General features: G+C 35.2%; 4 protein-coding genes across 4 annotated transcripts in view; 2 read left to right on the top strand and 2 right to left on the bottom strand.

Moving 5' to 3' along the window:
* The window catches only part of LOTGIDRAFT_238708 (hypothetical protein), a gene marked incomplete at both ends in the record, with an annotated part of 8,481 nt that extends 5,402 nt beyond the window's left edge, over window positions 1-3,079 (top strand). The window contains 2 exons of the mRNA XM_009051272.1: window positions 1,933-2,269; window positions 2,948-3,079. Of these exons, the coding sequence (XP_009049520.1) occupies window positions 1,933-2,269; window positions 2,948-3,079 (469 nt within the window). The remainder of the gene's footprint in view (window positions 1-1,932; window positions 2,270-2,947) is intronic.
* Window positions 3,080-3,884: 805 nt separating this feature from the next.
* Window positions 3,885-4,499, bottom strand: LOTGIDRAFT_83403 (hypothetical protein; the record flags this gene model as incomplete). The annotated part of the gene is made up of 1 exon (XM_009051249.1): window positions 3,885-4,499. A coding segment is annotated over one exon (615 nt), but the record flags the coding sequence as incomplete, so codon positions are not given.
* A 3,146-nt stretch (window positions 4,500-7,645) lies between these two features.
* Window positions 7,646-11,775, bottom strand: LOTGIDRAFT_201103 (hypothetical protein; the record flags this gene model as incomplete). The annotated part of the gene is made up of 3 exons (XM_009051271.1): window positions 7,646-7,717; window positions 7,960-8,119; window positions 11,697-11,775. The coding sequence occupies 3 exons, from the start codon at window positions 11,773-11,775 to the stop codon at window positions 7,669-7,671; spliced, it is 288 nt and encodes a 95-aa protein (XP_009049519.1). The 3' UTR covers window positions 7,646-7,668.
* Window positions 11,776-13,847: 2,072 nt separating this feature from the next.
* On the top strand, window positions 13,848-20,592 carry LOTGIDRAFT_238707 (hypothetical protein; the record flags this gene model as incomplete). The annotated part of the gene is made up of 10 exons (XM_009051270.1): window positions 13,848-13,858; window positions 14,651-14,738; window positions 15,096-15,221; window positions 15,608-17,283; window positions 17,525-17,663; window positions 17,885-18,025; window positions 18,403-18,570; window positions 19,072-19,182; window positions 19,516-19,630; window positions 19,901-20,592. 10 exons carry the CDS (start codon window positions 13,848-13,850, stop codon window positions 20,251-20,253), a joined length of 2,928 nt encoding a protein of 975 aa, XP_009049518.1. The 3' UTR covers window positions 20,254-20,592.
* Window positions 20,593-22,606: the final 2,014 nt, after the last annotated feature.

Below are 22,606 nucleotides of genomic sequence, written 5' to 3'. Positions count from 1 at the left end.
CCTGGCCAAAAATATCAATAATGAGTAATATTACCCGGATGTGCCACGCCCACCTTAATTTTTTTGCATAGGGTAATTGATATTCCAAATGTTACGTTGTGTTTTAAATTTCAAGCTTCTACATTATTCAGGTCAAAAGATATAGGTCAACAAATGTCAATAAAGGTCAAAATCGAAAAATGAAAATATCCAAATGTTAAAACCCGTTCCTTTTTTGAAACTATAAAGCTGAAACAACTGAGCTGTTAACACAAACTGGCCAAAAGGATGAGGTAATTGTGTGCAAAGTCCCTTTTTGAACACACGCATCCTATGCGAGTTATGCCCCAGCCGCAAAATGTAAACAATTAGTAATTCAACCCGGATGCGCCACGCCCACCCCAATTTTTTTGTCATAGGTGAATTCATATTTAAAGTGTCTAGTTGTATTCCAAATATCAAGGTTCTACATAGAATAGGTCATAAGATATACATACACGAAGATCAAAAAGACACAAATATGGTAAAACTAAACTCAAATTTGAAAAAATCACCAATTTCAATTTTGCTTTAAAAAAGCAATTGTTCTATATCTATGTAAAGTGCATGAGAAGCACATTAGAAAACCGAAAAAATTAACCCTCTAGGTTAATTAGGTCACGTGCTAGAGCAGTCCAAAGTTGCGAATTTGGCTTTTTACGGATAGCTATAAAACCGGAAGTACATGTCGGAGGTCAAAAGTCAAAGTATCAAATGATAGCCAGGGTCAATGACCTTTGACCCTATAAAGTTCAAGGTCATCAAAGGTCAAGGTCAAGAGATATACGCCATCAAATATTGAAAAAATTCAATCGCAAATTGCAAAAAAGCAAAATCGAAATTCAAAAATCGGCTTCCTGTGATCTCTCTTAATTTTTATGTTCTTTCATTTGACACCAAAATTTTGAAATTCGGTTCAGCCAAATTGGCTGAATAAAAATCGAAGAGTTTCAGGGAAATCAAAATGGCGGCCAAAGTTTCACGTCTGTTCCGGATTTTTTTTTCTTCGTTTTTTGGTCATAACTTTGTCTATCTATCAGCATGAATTTTTTTGTCCTATACAAATTACACCGGAAGATATTCAACCGGAATTGAACATCGATTTCCTGTTTAAACCGGAAGTGAAATTGAAACTTTTACTGTACCATTTTGTTTACTTTCTTAAACTGTCTTTGCTCAATTTTTTTCAGATTAATCAGACAAAAAGCAAAAAAAATGAAAAAAATGCAAAATTTGGCAAAAAAAATGTCTGCGACAAATTTTCGAATTTTGAAATTTTTAAACTGCTATTCTTTCAGATTTTGCCAGTAGATTCCAAAAAAGCAAACCCAAATAAAATCGACCGAAAAATACGACTTCTAGAGCCGATTAACTATTCTTGCACCTATTGAACTGTGGCACTTCCGGTTTTGCAAAAAAGATCCAAAATATATTTATGCACATCGTCGCCTATATCTAAGGTTCGTGAACGTTGTAAGGTTGCTGCAACTATTGTAGTCTAAGCTCAGGAAGGTGTGTAAATTTCGAAAAAAAAAAAAAAAAAAAAAAAAAAAAAAGAAAAAGAATTTCGATAACAAAATATCGTCGCAAAATATATTTTACTTTTATTTGAAATTTTAGGATGACAATTATAGGTTCGTATTGAGACTGACTCTCAAAGATCGTGGTAACACTCTTTCGGTCTACTATCGAGATTATTACACTGATTCTGATTGAAAATTGGAATGGTGAAACAGTGTCCCCGATACATATAAAAAGTCCAGAAAACCTCTTCACAATCTTTTTAATCTTAAGCAAAAAACGTGAATTTCAGATATTTCCGGCTTTAACATAACGATTTTGGCTTTGGAATAACGATTTTTTTTAATGATAATTTGATTCAGTATCTCCGATATACACCATATTCTTTTCCAGATCATCACAAGAACTTTACAGTCGTGATTCTTTGTATTGGTCAAGGAAATGGCGTGAAAACTCGTTCATGAAAAGCAAAAATCGTGCGTACAAACCAGAAGCCGACAGAGCCTGGAGAAGCATGGACAACAACTTTGGAGACAGAGCAGAACAAAAAGTAGGAGATATGGATCGGAGATATGAAAAGCCTTCCAGGGATAGCTATGAGATGGTGTATTCGCCTAGCAGAAGCATCTACGGGCGACATTATGACACCACCCAGAGACCTGCGAGAGATTTCGATGAAACTGATCTCCAATATAAGCAAATTCGTGATCCTTACTCTCATTCAGGAGAGGTAATAGTCATAAAAAAATTCTTGAACATTAGTGTCAGTCGCGGAGCCAGGTTTACGTCCGGGGGCTGCTAGTGGCTGCGTCCACATAAAGTCCATTCATTACATGATAAAAGTGGGCGTGGCTGCTCTCAGTAACTTCATACGTTCGATTCTCTTATTCAGTTAATTTCTGAATATCTGATTGGTCAATAACATCAAACCTATTTGCGTCTACGTCTAGCTTATCCGTTAATGTAGCGCCAAATTGGGATGAAACTGGCAAAATAATAGAAAAACAAAACAAAAAGATATTTCATTAAAGACCGCGGTCCGCAATTTTCGGGCGTTGGTTCGGGCATTGATTATGTTAATGTTATTAGTCTTCAGAAGTACTAGTAACGTACAAAAATGGCATAATTTGTTAAAAAATAACCCAAAATTTCATTTAATATTTCAATATATTACACTTTTTCTATAAGACAAAGTCTCAAGAAAAAGACAAGTCGCCGTTTTCTATAACAAACGTTTCTAAACATTCATTGATTTGAAGGCTAAAATTTCGACCATGAGCTGTGATCACTATTACTGATTGACTTAGCTAGATAATTCTGAAACTAAGGTACGATTAGTCAAACGAATGGAGAATCTATCCCTTTAAAATTGTTCCATAAAATCTTATAATGTCAATTGTCTTTTCAGCTTATGATCTATCAACCAACCAGATCACCAAGAGTGAACGCTGACCTACGAGTGTACTCAGATTATGCTGCTGTAGCTCCCAAGTACCAGGCGAACCCTTATGAAGAACAGAGACACTCACGAGAAGTATAACTTTTTTAATTAACAATATAATTAACATTTATTCTCAGATCACGGTACCCCCGTCATACTAGAAAGGCATCCTGGTAAACGACGGTAAAGTAAAAGCGTGTTAAGATCGGCATAAGCATAGTATATGTCTGGAGGGAACGCCAAACCTTGTCGCAAGTGTTCGGCGAGTCATGTTTGTTTTGGACGCCGCGAAAAGGTTAAACAGGTCACCTTCAGAGAGGTAGAAAATGCATAACTAAATCATAGCTCTGGTTTATTTTATTTTAATTAAATTATTTTTTTGGAATTACAGTTTGGTATTCGTCGACCATCTCTACAGTAGCCCACTAACTATAGTGAGTGAAGTAGTTGCTTTACATTAGCTTCATGATCACCCCTGATTTATTTTGATTGAAGAATTGAATCAAATTCGACAGAATATGATTGGCAGGACATTTACGACAAGCATGAAAACGGACGAAGAAAAGTTCTGATCAAATTTAAGACTTGAATATTGCTTGAGCCTAACTGCGGTTCTTATAAGATGGACATAGCACATGGTTTTTCTGATTCGACAATTAATTATGGATCTTCAAGTATTGTCCGTTTAAATATCCTTTGTCAAATGACTGTGATCAATTTACCTTGTAACCACTCAAATTAGTGTGATGAATTTACCATAAAAATATGAAAGCGAATAACTTTATTTGTCTGGCATAGTTTGAACATGAATAGAAGTATTTGAAATGAAAGGAGGCATTATTGAAGTACTACTGGAAAGGGGCACAGCAACAGTTGCCATAGAAACAGGAAGTGGGCAAGGGGGAGTCTCTCCATAATTCTGACATGAAGTGGCTGATGGAGAATGGTGTTTGTGCATCTTTAAAGCATGTTTTGTACTATAGGCCTTCCCACAATCATTACATTTATAAGGTTTGGAGTCATTATGTAGTTGAATATGGCGACGACAGTTGCTCTGACGATTAAAGCTCTGTCCACAAACATCACATATATACTGTTTTTGTCCAATGGCATGGGTGTATAAATGCTGTTTATAGATGAACTTTGATGCAAATGTTTTGAGACAGTGACCACAATGGTATGGTCTCTCTCCAGAATGACCTCGCAAATGGATTTGTAACTGAGTCAACTGGATAAAGCCTTGTCCACAATGGCTACATAAATAAGGTTTCTCTCCAGTATGAACTCGCAAGTGTCTGTACAAATTTTGAGCAGTTTTGAAAACTTTACTACACACATCACATTTTAGAACTTTGGTATGACTTGCTTTATGCTTTTTTAATTTTTCTTCACTTAAAAATACTTTAAGGCAAAATTCACATGAAAATTTGGAGACTGTCTGAAAGATCTTTAAATGGATTTCATGGTCTGTCTTACTAGTACATGATTCCGTGCAATAGTCACAACTGTATGACTCTTCACTTTGGATTGGTCTAAAATCACCTGCATCAGCTTTCAAAGATCTGGAATTTTGACTATTGCATCTCTCTGAATCAGGCTCAGAATTTAAAAGTTTTCCACAAACATCAACTGATTTATTGGCATCAGCTTCAACTTTTGTGTCCATGAAACAGTCTTCCACTTTTCTTTTATGGAAGCTATGAAGATGCTTTGTCAATCTGAACTGTGAAGTGAAGTTCTTCTCACAAAGTTGACAATGCTGCATCCTCCCTGTGAAAGACCTTGGCTTGCTCTGTTTAGAACTAGATGCCACTCTATGAGACTTTCTCTCGGGTTTCATCATACAATATTCAGGTTGCATGTCTTGGAGTGGATTTGAGTTTGATTCTTCTGTATCTTCCTGGTCTAGAGGAATATTCCTTGAATCCTGAAAGAGATTATGCCAAATCAAGATGAATTATGAAAGGTAAATTGTATCCACATGTTCTGGTTTGCAATTCTTATGCCTGGAATAATTGAAACTACAGAAGACTGCCTTTAACCCATTGCTAAAGGGTCTTAAAGGAATAATAAAAAGGTTTTCTAAAGGTTTCATTTGTTTTGTAGAATGTGAAATTGATCTGCATCATTCCAATTTTCTGAAAACATCTTTGGTTAAGACTTCACAGGTTTAGAGAAATTGCAAGAACCACAGACAACTGACTGAAAAGGGCTCAAATTAAAGTTTAGAAAACCATTTTACAATTCCTTGAAGCCAACGATAGCGCCTCAGACAAGTTCCAAATAAACTTCGAAAAAAGGTGCTAAATTCCAAATAGAAATTTACAAACCAATTCAAAGTTTTCAGGTGTTTTTTCCATCTCCACAATATTTGTATCAACACTCCCCATTTCAACTTTACATCTAAAAACACAAAAAAAGGAGTTTTACATCTTTCAGTGACAATTGTCTAAGAATCTCTGATGTGCATTGCTATGCATTACTTTGCATTAATGAGAGGTCACATGAAGTGCCCATAGACCTTTCACAGTCCTGAGGCGAGATGAAGGGGACGTGACCCAATGGCCCTCCCCCTATATATGCCACCAAACCGTTGTTAAATCATAGTGCAAAGGTATTCTGATGATGAAATTACCAATCTGTCATATAAGCTGGATAAATTAAAGGAAACAGACATTTCTAGCAATTCTTTCAATATCGTCTTATCAATAGTTTTTATGGCTCCAGTATATATCCATCTTATAAATATTTCACTTGTAGTTCTTCTATAACCTTTATAATACAAAGAAATGGAGTTTTACATCCTTCTTTTTTGCTCCAGCTTGAGCTAATGGATGAGCTACTAAATGGGAATTCTGTTTGTATCTATATACACAATCTTAAGCTTACAGTGTCTAGTAGCTTTAGTGCTGGATGCTTTGTTCATTTTAGCTCCTTCATCCTGCATCACTGACAAAGAAAACCCAAAGAAATTATCTCCACCAATGCCGGGAGAGCAAGTGGTACAACAAAACAGTAAATATCACAATGAAAAGGGCTTAGTCTAATATCTAATACAAAGGCTATGGGATGATAGAACCTCAAGGCAAGATATAAGTACATGTAATGTTATATCTGCATATTCATTCTGTGATGCAGGATAGGTGGCCATTGCAATCAAGGTATAAGAAGAATCTGTTACTGTAATAGTTTGACACTGTGAAGATGGAATGGTACATACCTGATAAATCCAAGATTGACAATGAGTCAAAGTTGTCAATGTTCCAGTCATCACAATGTAATAACAGTATAAACTTATGACCGTTCATTTTCATTCCACCATTTATTACAAATTCAAAATCGCTAAAAAGAATTGAATTGTTTGAAATTTCATGAATTAACCATGACATCTTGTTATAGCCAATCAAATCGCTGATGAACATGGTTGAGGAAATATAATTTTCACTACTTTCTGATAAATCTAAAGCTTGCTATTAAACAAAATAACTAGGTGTTGACATTGATGGACTTTAGTGTGGATATATTCTATCTTCACAATGTCAAGCTATTACAACTTTCACACTTATAACTTGACCGCAATAGCCACTATTCTGGTATCAAGGAATGCAACGATTTGATTGGATAGTACACCAGTGAATACAGAAAGGGTGTAGGCTAAACATTATGGCTTTGTATTCACAGACTTTCTTTAGAAAGACTCTAAATCAAATAAAATCGCTTGCAAACTCTCAAGATAATGTACAAGAAATGTGACAATTAAAGTCAAGGTATATGTATGAAGTTCATAATAGCTTGGCACTGTGAAGATGGTTCTATGGGTGAAGTGCATATTTGATCTATTTCAATGCACAATAAGTGCACAATTTGACTATAAATCAAACCAAATAAGTAACATAAGTAACAGGAGTAAAAGTAGACAATAGGAGAACTACCTTCTTCGTATTTGACTATTGTCCAGTGAGCAACTTGTTGTCCAGTGAGCAACTTATTGTCCAGTAAGCAACTGTCCGGTGAGCAACTGTCATAGACTCATTAAAATCATGTACCTGAATTTGTCATCATTGTAGAAATTAGGTAAATATTTCCACAATTTTCTTGTGAATCCTTCATCATCCATTTTCTAACTTAACTTCACAGGCGAATGTGAGAGGACTTTGTTGTTTTTATTAGTAAGTTTACTGATTACTGCAAACTTCCAACTTTACATAGTTTATACCACCCAGTTTGATCTCTACGTGGGTATTGCTTATTTCTTCTTATATATCCTTCTAACTTTCAAATATACGTTTGTTACCTCTTATTTCATCCATAATAAAAAAGAAAGTAGGACTTCCTGTAGTGTAAGCCGCGAGTCAAGTAGGTGTAGCGCGCTTGACATCTCTTCTATTATTATTTTCTACTCTATGATGGAAATTTCTGGTTGCTTCCAGACAGAGTCATACAAATTTAGAGCTCTGTGCTCAGTGCTTTTATTTGTACTCACAAAAAAAAAACATAAGTGTCAAAGAGATGATGTCATCGAAAAATGCCCCCTATTGAAAACTGCATAGCCTTGTGAGTTCTCCGTATTTGCAGAAAAGTATGAAGTAAAATGCTAATTGAGCCATTATCTTCACAGATTGTCAGAAAACAAAGCTATCATGTCTATATTTAAATGATGAACAATAGATTTTAAAATCTTTTATTGTTTAGGATGGTTTAGGAACTATGTTGAATCTCTGGACCAAAGCTCGGAATCTGAAAATATATAAATTATAAATATATGTATATATCAAAACCTGACATTTTGTCAACTCCATGACTATCTAATTTAATTAAGATTACAATTTCTTTCTTTTTTCTGGCTCCCATGACCTTAGTAGATAAAGCCAACTATAAAGCGTGTCATGTAGGCCCTTTTTTTAATAACAATGACGAATAGGCCCTATGTAAGAGTTGCCAAGGGGTAAGAAAACTTTTTTGCTCTCAGAAATACTTACGATTTACAGATCAAAGGACATCCTGATCCTAAAATGTCTGCTTTTACTATGACGTGGCATTCTTTTTCACATGCAGCTTCTGAAGAGTCACTTCCAACTTTATTGGCAATATCCTGAACATGTTGCTTTAAAGTATTTAAATCAAAGAGGTGTTTGAAATCTGGAATACAAAAAAATAAGTCAAATTACACTTTGGCTTTTCTACGGAGGTTAGTGGAGCTTTGAATTCCTCGCCATTATACATATGGAAGAGGCGGTTAGGACAAATTTTAGTTCATTAAACACTTCATGACGTTGCCCGTCCTCATTAGCCAAATCAGATGTGCAAAAGTATGACGTAACACTCCATTTCATTTCTCTCCATAGCTCCAACTTACCGTCGACAAAGAATCTTTTTTCCACAGAAGCACTGAAGACAATTGGTAATAAAACAAGGCAAAGTACGGCGAATTTCATCTTTAACGATCACTAGAATATAAAAGACAATGAATGAATGAAAATCAATGAATTAATATTACCCGTCCCAAATGCATTTCCTAATTCTTTTGACGCGTGATCAAGACCGGTTGGTAGATGACAAGTTAACGTCCATTTCCAGCAGATGGTGATATAACAAACAAGGTAATTGTTGGTAGTCGTAGTAGTTGGTAGTTGACTGGGATCATTCTGTACAGTTGGTTGTAAGTTGAGAATTGGTTAGAATTGGCGGTGGACGTTGACCGAAAGAAAATTAACCTGTCTGATATTATTGACTTTTACCCGACTAGACCAGTAACGTAGAATCTCTCAACACAAGCCATACACATAGCGACTTTAAAAGTAAGACGTAAACGGCTTAAATAGTTTGGGTCTTTATTTAACGGCAAGATTATTTTCCCGTGACAGATTCACCATCCAATCGACCAATCGTACCTCAGTCTGAGAAACGGGATTTTTTTTAGCTAAGCTAATCAGTAATAATGATGCTCACTGCTCACCGTTGAAATTTGAGCCTTCAGATGAAATGCTTTGAAGCGCAATCTTGCCATGAAAATACTTTCATATATAATAATGCTTTGAAAATTGAATTTTACCAACCTGATTTCACTACTTAGAACTTGATTCAGAAATAACACCGATAAGACTATCCATTGGCCTTTTATAAAAATTAGTTGCACCTCGCGTGTGAAATGCGCCAACTGTACAATCTTGGTATCCAAAATTAGACTTGTCATGTTGTACACCCACAAAACGATAAGAATAGGTTCATGCTCTAGCTCGATATTGTAACCTTGAAAATCGGGATCGTTTCAGAGTAATTATAATCCGAAAACGCTACTTTGAATGAATCTTATTGTAACACCAATTGTTTTAGTCTCTGACGGCCGAAGCTATACGCAGACAAGAGGGATTGGATGAAAGAGGCTAATTGCTTTGGATGTAATGTTCCAAATACACATGGTGACAAGACAAATTTCGCTGAAAATTTGATGCGTTGAATTGATTGTAGGCCTTCGTACACTGGTTATAATGTGTCAGTCATATTAAAGAACTCCAATTTTCTATTAAACTCTTCCACACATGCAATGTTCTATCAATATCAAACAGTATATGTAGCCTACGATTAGAATATTTTAATATATACAATTTTTTATTTCATTTTACCGAAAGTAAGAAAATTTTCCTCCTTTTATCTTCCTACTTCCTTCAATTGACATGACAGGGATCCCTATTATATTTCTGTGAATATTGTGACCTAGGCCTATATGCCTTGTGACCTATATGTAGTAAGCTGTAATCGGCCTGCACCTCTTTGTTCTATTCTTTGGCAGATTTCGATGGTATTGAATGTAAATATCGTGCCTACATTGAATGTAAATATCGTGTCCAGATTGATTGTGAATATCGTGTCCAGATTGAATATCGTGTCGGGGGAGGAAATATCTGAGATTGCCCGGATTTCTAACCTAGTTATGAGATGTTTGCCCGAAAAATTTGCTTTCGGGGCGGATGACCCCTCAACCCACCCCCCCCCCCCCTCCACCCCCCCTTTGGCTCCCCACTGATAGCGTCCATATTGGATGTAAAATATGTCTAAATTGAATGTACACGTCCATATCAAATGTAAATATATATATTGAATTAATAAAATAGAGATCAATAGATTTAAAAATCTTTATTTATTTAGAATGTTTTTGGTTTAGGAACGATGTTGAAGTGTCTCACCAAAGATCTGAATCTGAAAGTAGATAATATATCTTCTCGAAACAAGCACATAAATATACCAGATGAACAATATTAGCTATGTGAACTCCTCAAAACGGGTGTCAAGTTGACAAACTCAGTGGTACAGTGCCATAATTATGGTGTACCGGAATGGTGTGCATGATTCGCTAGTGACGAGTCCAAATCAATAAAGTCTATAGGCATGGATTCAAAAGCCTGCCATGTTGAGGAATGCACTCCATCAGCAGAATCATTGGAGTATTTCTAATTCCGTGGATTTGCTTCATTTACCTCTATTGCGCTACGACCTAATTCTCAAAGTCCCGGAAAGTGAATACTTACGATTTACAGACCAAAGGACATCCTGATCCAATAATGTCTCCTGTAACGATGGTATGACATTCTTTTTCACATGCAGCTTCTGAGGCGTCACTTCCGATTTTATTGGCAATATCCTGAACATGTTGCTTTAAAGTAGTTACATCAAAGATGTGTGAGAAATCTGAATGAAAAAAAAACATAAATTAATAAAAGGAATAAATCATTTAGCTATAACCCTATAATCAGTAAGAATCTATCAAACGCTCTGCAACGTACTAAAAGTTGAACCGAAACTACCGAGGATTGCCGATTGCCACAGTGACTCAGCGAGTTCTTCAATTATCTGAAGGTTTTTCGATTCAATCCCATAATAGTTCGAGAAAATATCTTCGAATTTTTCAATCTGTCAATGATGAAGGTCGAAGAGGTTGACTTGAAAATGTTTCAGACGAGATAATAAACTACACCTTTACGGACTATTAACGTTAAAGATCCTTCGACAGATGGAAATCGCAAAAAAGAAAGAGTTTGCTAATAACGCTAATATCGATCTGGAATCTACAACCGTAATATATTGACCACTGTGAAAATCTTTTTAAAATCCAATTTTAGTCGCGTCTCTAGGATAGTGATAAATTGGTTTGAGAGATAGAATTTTCAATGTCCTCTCTATACCCCCACCGTCTGTCTCTTCATTCTCTACTTCCATTTATCCAGGTATATTTTTCCCCTATAAATTCTACAACCCTTCCATTATACCTTGTTCAATACTAAATCCTTTCTCTTCATCGTTTGTTCTTTTCTGAACATTCTCTTGTTTTTTTTTTTTTTTTTTGTCTTTACTTTACCTACTTCCACTCCTTCTGGATATTGTTCTTCTACATTCTTTACTTAGCCAAAATTAACATTTATCGCAAAATAGCTTATATTTTAGACGTCAGATTTGAGTCGAACAACCAGAACATTTTGAATTGATACCTAATTTTAATGAAATGCGAATTGAAATTTAAAATTATTAGGCAAAACTTTAATTTTGCCTGACTTATTGTTAATCAAAATTTAAGTCTAAATTGAACCCTGATAACGGCGTTGCCCATCTTCATACCCAGATCAGATACAAAAAAGTGAGACATTAAACTGCGAGGTTTACCTACTAAAATGAAATAATTAGATTTCCTTTTCTTTTCAGATTTCAGATTCAAAGTACTTACTATCAATAAAGAATCTTTTTTCAACAGAAGCACTGAAGACAATTGGTAATAAAACAAGGAAAGCTACGGCGAATTTCATCTTTAACGATCACTAGAATATAAAGCAAAGTATTCGTTGTTGACATATACCGTTTACAATTATTACTATTCAGAATGCTTTACATGAAAAGCCAAAATATATGCGCTCGTCTGTGAGGTACTTGTACGGTGTGGGGTCGTCTATTATAAACAAATAGAGCATGAAAGAACCATCCGTACCTCTTGTGTTTGTATACCTATATAACCCACTCCGTTCACCGCACTGAACACGACACCGTACTCATAGTCGTTAAGGGCCAGTTATACGTGCATGTGGACAAATTAAATCAAATGCTCTAAGATTTGCAGAATTCCAACGAATGATAGATTCATTTAGATAGCACCGACTGCTAGAAGTCTTCGAAAATGCAGTTGTTCACACATTCCGCCAGTAACAAGACCTTCCTGTAGGACATGGAAAGACGAGAAATATTGACCAGTGTGGCGCATGCCTACGTTGCAGAACAGCAAGTTCACAGCAAGACGTATAATACTTGACAATATTATTGTGAAGATGGATGCGGGCACCATTGCCTCTTTTATTTCAATTGTATCTATTGTTCCGCCCCGTATAAAACACCAGACGACGAACATCGTATATCTCACATTTAAGTTGTATGTATTAAAAGTAACAGAAGGTGAAAGAACCAAATTTTTTTTTTTAAATTATACTAACCTGATTCCTCTACTCCTGATTCAGAAATTACAAACGATTAGACCAATGATTGGCCTTTTATAAAAGACTACGATTGCACCTCTCCTGAGAAAACTACCAACTGCACGATCTTGTTATCTAAAATTAGTCTTGTCATGTTGAACCCTCACAAAACGATAGGTTAAGTCCATGCTCTAGCTCAATGTCTGACCTTGATAAATGGAATTGGGTCATAGTAATATTGTAATTTTGAAGATTTTCAAGTACCTATGCCCTGTGGATTTCCGCGAGCACCTCTGGAGATGTCAAGAAGTTTCTGAGAAATGTTGAAAGCTTAGTTGTAGCAATAGGTAGCCTAATTGAATACGTTTTTTGCAAAATGTGTTGACTGAGGGGTCGGATCACCGAAATTAAGTGTAGGTAGCTTTGGGTCTCTAGGAAATCCATCTGCCAAGGATCCAGAGCTGCTCAGTCGACCCTGGTCTATTCCTCCTAAACTCCCCCTGACTTTAGCCCTTTAATAATAGACGATGGATTTCAGGAAACAACATTTTTAAACAAGTAGACGGGAACAATAGACAGGAACCTACGAAAGCCTTTCAGGCCCTTCTAAAAAAAAAATAATTTTATTTTTCTGGATGTATTTTGCACAATTCCAAGAGTCGAAATTTCGGATTCCACAAGTCGAAATTTCGGATTCCACTAGTCGAAATTTCGGATTCCACTATTCGAAATTTCGTATTCCAAAAATCGAAATTTCGGATGTTAAACACTGTCTTGCTGAAATTCACTAGTAGTTATTCCAAATTTGAGGCAAGTGTTTGTGATGAATACCGTTGAAAGATAATAGTAAGGGGTTTTTTTTCCATCAAGATTTGGGTCAGAAAGACTAAGCGTTTTAACCAATTGAACAAATTTTGACGAGTTATTTCAAGCGAATGGGCTATAACTCAAAAACTGTTCACAAAAATGAATGTATTTTCAAAATGTCAATGGTATTCAGAAAAAAATAATTAGAAAAATATATTTGTCTTAAACTTTTTGGAGAACTCGAAATTTCGAGTTGTGGAGATAGTGTAGACAGAAATCCACAACAAGCTTGAACATGGTCATTTAATGATGTTTTGAGCAAATGTATGATTGTGTAGACGGGCCTTAACACTGAGCTTATAACCATTGACGTCTGACTGAATATTGTAATGGTGCATGTCGATGCTATCAATGTACATAAAATTTACGAAAAGCTCTCTACAATCCCTTTAAACAGATAAAAATATGTAATCTCATTCTTTAGCTTGGTCCGACAGACTAAACCTTGTGACCTATGCGTTAAGCTTCCAAGAACTGTGTTCAAACTGAAATAAAGGGACTGTTTCCTCCAGATATTTAAATTTAAAAGTCATACAGAACTGTCTGCAATGCCATCAGGGTATGAAACAGTAGCCTACATAGTGTTCGTATCTGGATAATATCTACCGTTGTTAAAGGAACATGTCAGTCCATTGGCCTTGGCCCAAATTTCCTATTAGTGGAAACATCACATTTCATGCATTGTTTTCATAAAATATGTATTTATCTTCATTAATCTTGTGTGTTGATGTAATATCATATATTTTTAAAGTCATGATCGAATTGAAAATTTCTACAAAGCATTTTGTGGTCCGAGTATAAATTACAAGCCAGAGTTCGGTCCCTTGAATAGCTCTCCTTGTTTACCATTGCAACAAAACAAAACGAAAGAAGAAAGAATTTATTCTCGTGGATATGAATTCTACAAAGACACGGATAAAGTAGTCCTAGATTAGAGTTTTTTGTATCTTCATTGGTCCAGCTAGAATTAGGCCTACTCTTGTCTTTATGTACTTTTAGTAGATCTAGTTATTTTCCGACTACAGCCACCATTGTGTCATACGACACAGTGCCCAGTCACACAGGAGTTGAGTCAGTTTGGCTCACAACCAATGGAGTTTAGGCAGTTAGTGTCATTGAATCAAATCTTCAGTGATATATGGTTCAAGTGCATATCATGATATTGTTCGTTGATATTTTACAATATGAGAAGACAAGGCCTATATCGCAATATTTCTGAGTTGAAGTAGCTTGGAGCTGAAATACCCTACTAAAAACTACATGCCAGCATGACCATCATGACGATCATGTCAATCCATTGATACAATAGGTCTACTTGATTTATGTAAATTTATTTTATTATATATAGTAGGTCTACTGGTATAAGTTGTGTGGTTGATGGGGAAGATACAGCATTTTGTACTAATGTTGGTGTTCTGCTTTCATTGGTTGATACACAAGTAAGTAGGCATTTATTGCCAATATTATTTTGCAATGAGTGTGGTAAATATCCACTGTCTTTTCAGAAATTAATTGATAAAAACTTTCTACTTATATACACAACATCTCATATGATGGCTACACTATACACAGCCTAAATTAACATTGTCTAGGAATACTCAGAATTATTACTATCAAACTATGCGAGAACATGCCTGGTATCCAAACAATATTTGATGACATCATTGTCATGCTGATTCGATTTGGGGACACATACAAAAACAGGTTGAAAACCACTGGGTTAGAGCATTTAAAATAATATTTACATATTTGCTAGATTATATCCTATCCTATCTTCTCCATATATTGTATTGTAGGATGCTGTAAGTGAAATAGTAAAAGATGTATGTGTGAATCATCATGCTAGATTTGGTTATGGTACAGATTATCTGATGTTATTCATACACTATCTTAAACTATCTACCTCAAATCTACTTGACCTGGTATGTAACTTTAGAGAATCATATTTGGGAGCTACAGTCAGTTAGATGCTAACCAGATGGTCCAAGGAAGTAGGTCTGAGAGGCTGACATGGAAAAAGCACCTAGTCAATCTATGGGACAGTAAACCAAGGCCATGTGGGCATTTCCCTTGACAGTTGGAAATCGAAATAGAAAAGGCTATTGCTGCTTGTATGAAATAATATTTCTTGATGGTTTGAGTCTTTAAAAGCCCAATCAGTCTCATTTTATTTTCTCTTTTCACCTAGACAGGATCTTTTAAGAGGTGCTGCTCCAGTTATAAAGGTCATGTCATAACCTATAGAATTCTAATTTCTAATTACTAATAAGACATGAATAGACCGATGTTTTTTTCATGTCTTTTTCAGGGAGTTCCAGTACAGTATATCATACAATATATGAGAGAAGCTGTAGATCTGTGTATTTCCAATGTAGACATTTGGTGTATACCAATTGATACACAAGCTTTCAGTGTTCTAGATCTACATGATGGTAGCTATATTGGTTTTTTAATCCCTGCTAAAACCTTTGTTGTAGTGTCTTCAGATTTATCACATTCAGGGTTAAAACCGAAACCAAAACCTTATCCAACATCAAGTGAGGCAAAATCAATTATACCAAATGAAGAGCCCAGCCTTTTTGATGTCAGTCCATTGGCAGATAGATGCAAACCAAATGACAATTCAGAGACAAAATTGGATTTTTTTCAGGCAGGCCAAAACCCAGGAGCATGTATAAACTCCAGATGTCTGAAATCAGTAAACTCAAGTGATCCCAAAATTGATTTCAGTGAAGTGGACTGGATTAATGACTTTCAGGAGGTTGAATTTGGAAATCCTGCAGATTTTTGTGATATGGCACCTAAATATTCTCCTGACATTCCATCCCTTCATAGTGTAACTGGGAAGAACCAGTCATGTTGTGACTCTGTGAATTGTGAACCAATATTTTTAAAAATGGCCGACAAGGAACAAGATTGTGAGAAGTCAGATGATGTTTCTTGGTTTTTCGACGACTTGAAGGATTCAACCAGCTGTGTGACTCAAAACAAAACACAATTTCCCCAATTTGAGGCTCCCAATCTCTTTAATGAAATAGACAAAACTATGTCAGAACACAATTACAAATCGCAGACAACCTCAGAACTGAAATCCAAAAGTCAAAAAAGAACAGAGAAAGATAACTCTGGATATGAAAATTTTGAGGATGAGTTTGATGATATTTTTACTTGTGATGAACTTTCAATTCTGAAAAGTGAAAATGATCAGACAGGAATCAACAAATCTTTGAAAATTGACAGGAATTGGAAATATTTTGACGATCTTCTGCAGAACTTACCAGATTCTAATAATAAACAGCATCCATTAAAATCGCCAAAGATTCTTAGTAGACATTTGACAAATGAGGATACTTCCAAAATGACAGTTTCTGAAACGGAGGATAACATAACAAATAAGACTAACAATAAAGATGTGAAACCAGAAGCAGACAGTGACTCTGAAAATAGTGAAAAGCGAAATAAGATTAATGCCATGTTGGAAAATTTCAGTTCAAAACAGCATCCTAAAACACTGGCATCAAAAGTTTTGAATTCGAGTAGACACTTCAGGACAGTTTCAACGATGGAACCAAGAAACACTTTAGATAATCTTGATTCTTTTAGTGTTGGACACAATTTGGTGATAACACAAAACTCAATGACAATACAAAACTCAATGACAACACAAACCTCAGTTAAAACACCACACTCAATGACAACACAAAATCCTGTGACAACGCATAACTCGATGACAACACAAAACTCAATGACAACACAAAACTCAATGACAACACAAAACTCAGTTAAAACACCAAACTCAAAGACAACACAAAATCCTATGACAGCACCAAACTCAATTACAACACAAAATCCTGAGACAACACAAAATCTTGAGACAACCATCAAAGATGTGTGTGCTGGTTTGCATGGGGACAAAATGGTTAAAAGAATTGTTCTGGAGAGCTTTAATTCACAAGTTACTTCTGATACTTCTGAAGTTCATAGGTATATATAATATTTGTAAGATGTCCTAAATACACTATCAAAGGCAAGGCAAATTTCAACATTCCGTAGAGTCATCTAGTATATACTTTGCCAGCTGATAGAGCTCAATTACAGATACAGTTTGACTGCAGTTCCTAAAATATTTTCTACGTCAGCTATGATCAATCCATAGCATTTTTAAGACAAAAACTTTAATTCCGGTGCCCCTATCATTAAAATTATTTCCTTTTTTATTTGGCAGATTTGACACAAGAAAAATACATACCTTGATAGATAAAGGTCCAAGTCAACATTTTACACGCCTGATATCTGGATTAGTGTTAAATTGTTCCATGGACTGTGTTATTATGCTACAACAATTTGAAAGAGTAAATGCTATTGTAAGTACTTGTGGGGTGGCATTGTAGCAAAGCCCGAAGTGAAGCAATTGGGTTTTACTATCAAAAATTCATAATACTTATCAAGGAAGGGGACTTAGATTTCACACTTTGATTGCTTAATAATTACATTATTAGAACAGGAATGTGGTAGAAAACTTGTTAGATTTTGATGGAGACATAAATTAGATTAGAAATTATAGAGATGATCTTTTTTTTTACAGCTACTCAATGGAGATCTTACTAGTTCCTTTCATCATAAAGGTTATAAAGCTAATTATGAAGGGGCCCATATTTCGAAATCTGTTTCCATGGAAACAGTAGAAGATAGATGGATATCACAACTATTATTAGTTTTATTAAAGGTATGTAATTATATGTTGTGAGTTAATTAGTTGATCCGTCTTTTTTGACTTATTGACTCATTAACTGACTAGTATTGTAAGGCCGTATATTATGGACTGATAGCATCCATTTGCATCATTATAATGTCAATTATTGTCCCCAAAACTTAAACTTTAGTTTATAAAAACCTAAATCCATATAACTCTCAGTTAATTAGTCAATGAGCTCTGTATGCTACAGATTGTGTAATTTGTAACAGAAAAAGATTTCCTCCATTGCACACTGCTTGGTGTTGCCTGTCTTTATAAGCTCAGTAATGTGCAGAAAAGTAAGACATTCAATTCCTTATATTTCATTCTACTTCATTTCATTCTATTTCATTTCATTTCTCTTGCAGCTGGAAGTAAATACAGTATTGGTGAAGGGTTATACCACTTGTAAAGTGAGAGACAGTCTGGAAACTAACAACATAGTAATGATAGAATCAGTGCCTTATAGAATACTCCAGGTTTTGTCAGAAACTACTGGAACCATTCCATTGATATATCCACTTGATGCTTTTGAGGTTAGTTATCAGATTTTGAGGAAGGACTGTCAGTTAGAGCATTAGCATCTTTACATGATGTCATTTGCTTGGTTAGGTCCAACAGATGGTGGGTTTTAATTTTGATCAGCACCTTGATGTCTGGTGACCTTTATATGTCATTTTTCCTCAATATTCCAGTCGACCCTGCTGAAAATTGTTACAGATAAGTTAGGAAAGATCAATTCCAAGAAACAAATATTCTAATGTTATATCATGATGATGATGTTATCTTTAAAGAAATATCATCATAATGGCCTTTATATTGAGAGTTTTGTCAAGATAATGATATTTATATTAAGGGTAATGATCTTTATTTTTAGAGTAATATCATCGTAATGGTGTTTATTTCTAGAATAATATCAGGATAATGGTGTTTATGTCTAGAGTAATATCAGGATAATGGTGTTTATTTCTAGAGTAATATCAGGATAATGGTGTTTATTTCTAAAGTAATATCATGATAATGGTGTTTATTTTTAGGGTAACGTTTGTAAAGATATAAGAATAACAGAATATAATGATAATTATCTTTATACTAGAAGTGAGATAACATCAAGATGTATTATTCAACACGAACAATCTGTATTACAGGTCAGTATATTTTACAGATTGATAATGCAGGTCATAGAAATTAGAAGTGCTTCTTGTTTTTGGATTAGAAAAAAAAAACATGTTCTACAGGCTGTGCACATTAAAGATCCCTTTCAACTTTGTAATTTGGTTAAAAGTCGACTGATGCTATTGTCTTGGCAAAACTTCCATTATTGCCCACTCCATGGCGTTGCCTGTCCTCATTAACCCAATCAGCGCAGAAAAGGATTTTCATTTCATTTTGTCACCGTGGCATCACTGTCCATTGCTGATATTTTTTTTGTATTTGTGAAACATTTTTTGAAGTATGAAGAGTAAAATTATATTTTTAAGACTGTTATAATATGTCATCCCTGTCAACTGGGTGCTGAGGTCATGCTCCAAGATTTCTGGCAATGTGCTAATCAATTGAAAGATGCTGTAGCAGATAGAATGGTATTGCCTGGAGGTGGGTTAGTTGAAGAATTGTGTTGTCATTTACTCCATAAAACAACTGATACTGGTAATTTGGCTTTAATAATTATTTGATTTTTTAGTTAGAGCATTAGAATGACGTCGTTTGACTAAAAATGGTGTCGTAGGTTTCTCATCTTGATCAGCATGTGAAGATTCTTCTTGAATTATGTTTTACTTGGATAACTCAAAATTAAGATAAATTGAAGATATTTACAAGGAACAAAACAAAATGATGAAATGATTTTTTTTTAATTCTATGTAGCTTATGAGTTCCTACACACCTCAATAGAAGATAAAGCATGTTTCAAGCCTTTGGTTTTGGAAGAGATGGGAAACTTGTTTCAAAATCTTACAACTCAACTGAAGGGACAATATGAAGCTGAAATCCATGACTTTGACTTAGATTCTGTGATTCATTGGAAAGAGTGCTCTCTTAGACCGAAATATGACAACTATAGATGTAAGGTACAGATATGGAAAAAGGCCTTAGAAACTATGGTAGATATTATGAGAACAGACTGTGTTATAACCACAGGGGGAGAAGAAGACGACGATTTTGCCTTGAATGCCAGACTTCAGTCTTTAAATACTTTTCAAATTAAAGCATTTATTTGATAGGACTTTTTTCAAGAAAACTGACTTTGTGTACAACATTTATTTGCTTTTCAATTTCTCGATGTGTTAGACAGGCACAGCTTTTACTCTAAACAAGACTTGATGGGGAAAATTTGGTCACAAATGATATCGTATCGTCTAGATAGCGGGTACAATATTGAGCTTAACTACAATGACACCGTAGTGTGATGGTACTTTAAAGGGTCGTTAAGTGGTTTTCTTGACAATTTATGTGTATCACGGAAATTTAAAGCGTCGAGTGGCACCATTCCAGAACAGATGTCTGTTGTTCTTGTAATTCCCTAAAGATATAATTTGCAGTTTATGCGATAGTGACATCATACAATGTTTATAGTTTGAGTGAAATTGCACAGAATCACAGAAGTCTACCTGACAATTGGAATGGTGCAAATCCATGCCATCAATGTTCCTCTGTATATATAGGCAAGAAAATTTTAAGTTCTCCAAATGTGCCATGAATGTAATAAGGTTCCGTTTACTGTTGACTTGTAGTCGTATTTCTGAAATCAGAACACCCTACCCATTCTCAACCATATAACGACCCCGATTTTGATTAGTTGCATTTTAATGAAAACACATATTGAACGAGAACAATCTATGTATTTCTGTACATCGCATCTTCTATGTGTAACTTCTTTACCAGCTCTTGAAATCTAAAATAGCAATTGAAGCACTTTGGAGGACGCTATTTCTTGTTTTGAATATATTTATAGAATATATATTCAGAATTACTTCAAAAATACTATAAATTTCACTTTTTTATTTGTTCTCTGCCTCAAAAGTTTACGTCCTTAATTACTGATTAAGCTGAACATTTCATGTTCTGGAAATTAGGTATGCTTCATACTCGAACATTGATAACCATGTCCTTTAAAATGCAGATGAATGTCTGTATACAGTTTACACGCGCTTTGATGGGCTTTATACGCTGGTGTTCAATCAAATGGCCTTATTTACAAACTTGTGTGGTACAAGCAAGATTGCTGTTGGAGCCAAGGTATTACACGTATTTCGTAATAGCTTGACATTGTGTATATGATTAAATGAAAGCCTAGCTCATATCTTACCCAGAACAAAAGTATGGGCAACCAGCATCTAATATATCTTTTGTGGCTACTTTACGACAAGCCATCTCACATTGTTGACCTGTTGAGTTCGATCCTACCATGTCCAATATCTTATTTATGGTTTCTTTCAAATGGGTGAAGTCTATATCTGAAATGTATTAATCGGATTGAGTAAAAGCCTAGTCTCTTAAAGGTATTTTCACATCCACGACCGACAGACCTGGTGGTGTATAGCTTTCAAGCAAGAAAAGTGTCTAATGATGTCAATGTAATAGCTTGACGCTGTGAAGATGAAATTGAATTGAAACGAAATGAGTTTCTTCACCTGTTTGGGCTTATGAAGACGGTCAACGCCATGCAGTGTGCAAATGTGAAATTTTGCCAGGACAGTGGAATTATTTTAGTTTTTCGATTTCCAGCACTGTCAATGATCACACTTCCTGTAGCACACGGGGCATCGGTTTATTGTCCCATCCGAAGAGACACTTTTCCATGCCAGCCCTCCGGCCTGCCTCATTGACAAAGGGCGACCGGATATTGTGAAGCTCTCATAGTTCTCTGTAGAGAATAAAAAGAGAAATTAGGAACTAACCTTTACACACCTTGTATGAGATGATGAACAATATCTGTTAGGATAAATCTTTTATTAGAAGATACTGTCAGTACTAATAATAACAATATGAACCCTCCTTCTTTCCACTTCATTTTGCTTTCAACTGCTCACCAACTCTACAAATATTGAAAAAAGCAATCCAGATTTCTCCAATGTTATATTTACACTTTCAAAAAATGAAAAACAAGGATAATAACTTAATAAGCATCAGGGGAATCATTTGATCAAACGTAACTCAAGGCCCCGTCACACCAGATAGGCGTTCTTACTGTCTAGTCGCAAACATTCAAAACAATGTTCGGCGATTTGTCTTGCAACACGTTGAATGCGCCATTTGAGTGAGAGGGTCGCCAGACAAGCGTTTGAGCGTCCCTTTGAGCAGTAAAGCGTAGTGCACGCGTGAAATACCCTGCAAAAAGGCTAGAACACAATAACTCGCCATAACTTCTCTGACCGCTACTAATACATTTTTTGTCACAATAAGATCGCAAATAGTCGCGGGATTCTAAAGCTAAGCCAAGCAACAATAATGTTCACAGTTCACTGCCGAAATATGAGCCTTCAAAATCACTTGTCTATTGAAAAGTTAAAATGACGACTCGTCTTTTATTATATATAGTAAATAGCTGGAAGTATATTTGAAGGAATATGC

The sequence above is a fragment of the Lottia gigantea genome, assembly GCF_000327385.1.
Source record: "Lottia gigantea unplaced genomic scaffold LOTGIsca_162, whole genome shotgun sequence".
In the NCBI taxonomy this organism is placed as follows: Eukaryota; Metazoa; Mollusca; class Gastropoda; family Lottiidae; genus Lottia; species Lottia gigantea.
This window is presented reverse-complemented; position numbering and strand designations above follow the sequence as displayed.